The 4,682-nt window shown below is 40.6% G+C and overlaps 1 protein-coding gene across 1 annotated transcript in view; it reads right to left on the minus strand.

Annotated features, from left to right (window-relative positions):
• The window catches only part of aprt (adenine phosphoribosyltransferase), a 9,583-nt gene extending 5,311 nt beyond the window's left edge, over positions 1-4,272 (minus strand). The window contains exons 1-2 of the mRNA XM_032527500.1: positions 4,085-4,272; positions 697-800 (exon numbers count right to left, since the gene is read on the minus strand). Coding sequence (XP_032383391.1) covers positions 697-800; positions 4,085-4,173 — 193 coding nt within the window. The 5' untranslated portion in view covers positions 4,174-4,272. The remainder of the gene's footprint in view (positions 1-696; positions 801-4,084) is intronic.
• Positions 4,273-4,682: the final 410 nt, after the last annotated feature.

Raw genomic sequence — 4,682 nt, forward strand, 5'->3', positions numbered from 1 at the left:
TAACATCTGTCTGGTCCAGGTACCTTTGTCATTCATAAGGATACTTTTACTTTTATACTTATATCATAGTGTGATAATACTACTGCCTAAATACAGACAGAAATTGAAAAACACAGCCTCTCCTGTGTTTTTTAGGGATCCTTTCCATAATGTTGTGGACACTTAGAATATTAATCCGGCAAAACAAGCACTTTTGTGAACATAAATACAAGCTGGACAATTGCCCTATTATTGCACCTTATTTCGCCCCTGCCGACTGCAGCAATCAAGCTTAATACTGGACCAATGTCAAAGATTGTTGTTCCCATCGGTTACTTAGACACAAAAACACAGGAAAATAGGGTTGGAAAAAACAGTAGTTACCCTTCAACTCCTTAAACCAAGAGATAAAATGAAGCGGTTGAAGGACATTTGAGATTGTCTTGATACGGTCAAAGTTCATATTTTTTAATGATGCAGCAATTATTGGGTGAGTAAGAAAGTTGGCCCTAATCATAATTAGAAAAAGCCTGAGAATTATATTAGAAACAAGCTGCCCTAGTATGAACCCAACTAGGTCTTTATGAATAATCAATGGCAATGACATCTATAGGTGTGTAAATGAATACTTTTTAAAAGATATTGTTAACTGTTCCAGTAACGTTCATCACGTAAAGAATACTGGTTTCCATTAGGTGCTTTGCTTGGGTTCCTTACCTACGATCAGTTCAACATGCTGGTGATTCCTCCTCACATGTTCTTCAAACAGGTCGATCACCGCTGTGAGAGCAGCTGGGTCCTTCAGGATGGGACAGATATCCCTGCAGGCAGAAAACACACATTACATTAGTGTCCAGTCATTTAAAAACGAATATCAGTGTGAAATATATTTATATTGAGAAAATTTCTTAGGAAAGAGAGAGAGAGAGAGAGAGAGAGAGAGAGAGAGAGAGAGAGAGAGAGAGAGAGAGAGAGAGAGAGAGAGAGAGATTTTTATTAGGATAGAGATATACATATAAGATTATTTTTTTGTGGCATTTTAGGCCGTTATTGGACAGCTTAACTTGAAAGGGGACATATATATGAAATTACACATTAACTGTAATTATTACAGTTATTATTTTTTTTTTAAACACACAACCCTAGCTCCCTCCCTCAGCCGAATAGTGTGGGAACCACACAGGAGACTTTCTTGTCTCGATCACCTAATTAATACTGTCCTTCCCCCCGGTCTGCATGCCGACGCACTGGCCGCACCACCCAGAGCTATGGGAGAAGCTGGAGAGGTATAGCTTTCTCAAAACCCAATTATGCTAATATAGTAATGATTACATTTTTGTCACAGTAAAATCACATTAAATTTCACATGGACATAGTCAGGGTCATCCTAATAGGAATCATTGGAAAATTCATGTAACAATGAAGGATATTTTTTTATGACCGTTGAAATATGAGGAATAAGGTCTTTCTTTCCTTTTTGCTCGCTCAAAGCCCCCTTACCATAAAACCACGAATAGACAAAAATGTCCAAGCTAGCTACACCAGGTTTTCACAAACTACAGCTCACTATAACACAATCACTGACGTGGAAGTAAGGACTTTACTCTCAAAAAAGATCAGGGTAATAAATACCACAAGCATTACAACAAAAATGACCGACTTCAGTGTGGCCCCAATAGTCCTCACTGCTAAACTTACCACTCTCCTCAGGGCCTTACCATCTGAGGTGTTTGTGCTCTCATGGCACAGAGAGATGCTGCTGATCAGAACACTATATGGTGCCACTGTAGAAAATGGAGAGGATAGATGGACTATCCACCCTTAGCTGTAAAGTGTTGCGGGAAACCCTGCAAGGGGTGTGCGGACCAGCTGACTCATATCCAACAACATATTTAACACCTTCCTGAGTCAAGTTACTGTACCATGCTTCAAAACCTCAGCCATCATTCCAGTCCCGAAAAAACCCACGGTCACTAGTCTAAACAACTATTGACCGGTAGCACTCATAATAAGGAAGTGCTTTCAAAAACAACACATGTATCCTCCACCCACGCAATTGACCCATTCCAATTCGCCTACCGCCCAAACCGTTCCACTGAGGATGCCATATCTACTGCACTTCATCTGAACCTCGCACACCTAGAGCAAAAGTACACACATATACGGGTGTCATTTGTCGACTTTAGCTTGCAATCATACCATAATCCCCAAGCACCTCGTCAATAAACTTTGCCCACTTGGACTAAAGACTCTACTGTGCAACTGGATTTTAGATTTTCCTCACAGAGAGGCCTCAATGTGTGCAGGTAGGCAGCAACACATCATCTAACATCTCACTGAGCACCGGAGCCCTATTCTGTTCACCCTGATGATCCGTGACTGTTGTGCAAAGTCAGATACAAATCACATCATTAAGTATGCAGATGACACAGTAGTAGGCCTGATCCAGAACAACCAGGGAACACCTCCAGGGCAGAGGTGAAACATTTTGTGGACTGGTGTGGGAACAACAACCTTGTAGTGAATGGTGAAAAAAAACAAAGAGATGATGAGCGATTTCCAGAAAAATACGGCCCACACACACCCCGATCTTCATCAACGGAACTGCAGTAGAGACTGTTACTAGCACCATGTTCATGTGGGTTCACGTTTGCCTCAAGTTCCCAAAAGAAATTCTATTTCTATTAACTATTAAAAACAAAAACTTTTCAATGTCTGACTCCTAAAACAATTATTAAGTCATGACAGGGATAAATATCATTCATAAGTTCAAGGCTCAAGCCTCTGCAGTTTTTGGTGAGATGGGAAGAGTGAGGTATTTAGATGTAATCTTAATCCTAGTCTCTTCAGGATACCCTTTAAAACTAGAAATTTTCTTTTTAATTGTAAAGGAAACATATTACACGTAAGGGTACCACTCTCAGGATTTTTATTTTTGAATGTTTGTCCTTAAACTAAAAAAATAAGAGTTTTTTTACCCAGATTTTTTTTTCTGTTTTAAAAAAAGGAGCCATGCATGAAAAGAAAGAATACTCTTTAAAAGCCACCATTCAAGAAGTTATATTTGATTTTTATGGCGAGACCAGTCTGTTTAATTGCTTTTGAGAGTAAAGTCCTTTCTTCCACGTCAACAATTGTGTGAAAAAGTAAAGTGAGCCGTAGTTTGTGAAAACCCGGTCTAGCCAGCTGCCACATGGACATTGTTGTCTATTTATGGTTTTATGGTAAGGGTGCTTTGAGCGGGCAATATTTCAACGGTCATAAAAAAAAATAAAAATAAACAATCCTTCAAAGGTTACGTGACATTTCAAATGGATTCCTGTTTAGGATGGCCCTGACTATGTCCATGTGAAATTTTCCAAACAAATGACATAACCCAATCTTTCCCCCCCTCATATTATAAAAAAAAAATCCTTAATAGGTTATATGTATTAAGGATTTTTTAATAATATGAGGGGGGAAAAAAAAGATTATGTTATGTCATTTGATCTGACTCTCAAAAACTGTGGAGTAAAATCCCATGGAATTTGACATGGAATAAACTGGCAATTACATGTAATTAAAATGAAAAAATATCTTCTATCATAAAAAATATAAAAACCAGTACAATAGAATAATTTTAAAATGTATTATAATGTGCAATATAATGATTTTACTTGATAGGACTATAACCATGAATGTATTACATCCAATGGGAGAAATGCTGATGAAATACGTTCTTTCTTCGTTCTTTTTAACCGCTCAAAGCACCCGTACCGTATAAACCTAAGCGGCGACTGGATGGTGATAAGCCTAAATGATAGCTCCATCTCGTTCTCTTAATACATCCATTATATATAAACAATCAATCCATAGTTAAATGACGCTGGTCTGCCTTGAACTGTTTCCGCAAACAGCTGCTCACGTGACCTGTTTCCAGTGCAACGGGTACGCGCCATAGGTACGCGCCGGCCCCAAAGCTCATGGCGCCTTCTTTCACTGGCCGTTGTCTTCATGCGCTGTGTGTCCCGGGCTTCATACATAATGGGTAGCCTGGAAGAGACGGCCGTAAAACGGAACCTTTAACGCAGATGAAGTTTTAACGAAAGTGAAATTATTTTCTCACCGAAACAGGATGCCTTTCTTCGGAAAGTCTGGAAAAGCTCGGATGTGTCTGTGAACCAGCTGGAGGTTTGACTCTCGATCTGCTGCCATTATAGCTGCAACTTTTACTCCGCCCGCGTGCACACTGTGGGCGTAATAGAGAGAACGGTGCACACAGCACGAGGCGATTTTACCGTCTACGTCAGGACTTAAGAGCGCATGTCATTGTTCCTGGGCGGAGTTAGGGCGGGGAGTTATCGCATGATGTATAGCCTAATAGCCACGATAATAGCCTGTTACACAACCGTCGATGGAAAACCAAACCGACAAAACTGGTTGATAGTCTGGAATTTGGGGATGGCAGTAGTTTATTCTGCAGGGATTTGGGTTGGGAGCCGGAGAGTTGCTGGTTCAAGTCCCCATATGGTTTAAGTTATGGTGGTGGACTGGTAACTGGAGAGGTAGCTGTTCACCTCCTGGGCACTGCCAAGGTGCTCTTGAGCAAGGCACCAAACTCCCAACTGTTCGGTAGCCTGTCCATCGATCGCTGCAGCCCCCTCACTCTGACATCTCTCCTTTAGTGCTTCTTACTGAGCATGTGTGTGTGTTTCCTGCCTGTG

The sequence above is a fragment of the Etheostoma spectabile genome, chromosome 10, assembly GCF_008692095.1.
Source record: "Etheostoma spectabile isolate EspeVRDwgs_2016 chromosome 10, UIUC_Espe_1.0, whole genome shotgun sequence".
In the NCBI taxonomy this organism is placed as follows: domain Eukaryota; kingdom Metazoa; phylum Chordata; class Actinopteri; order Perciformes; family Percidae; genus Etheostoma; species Etheostoma spectabile.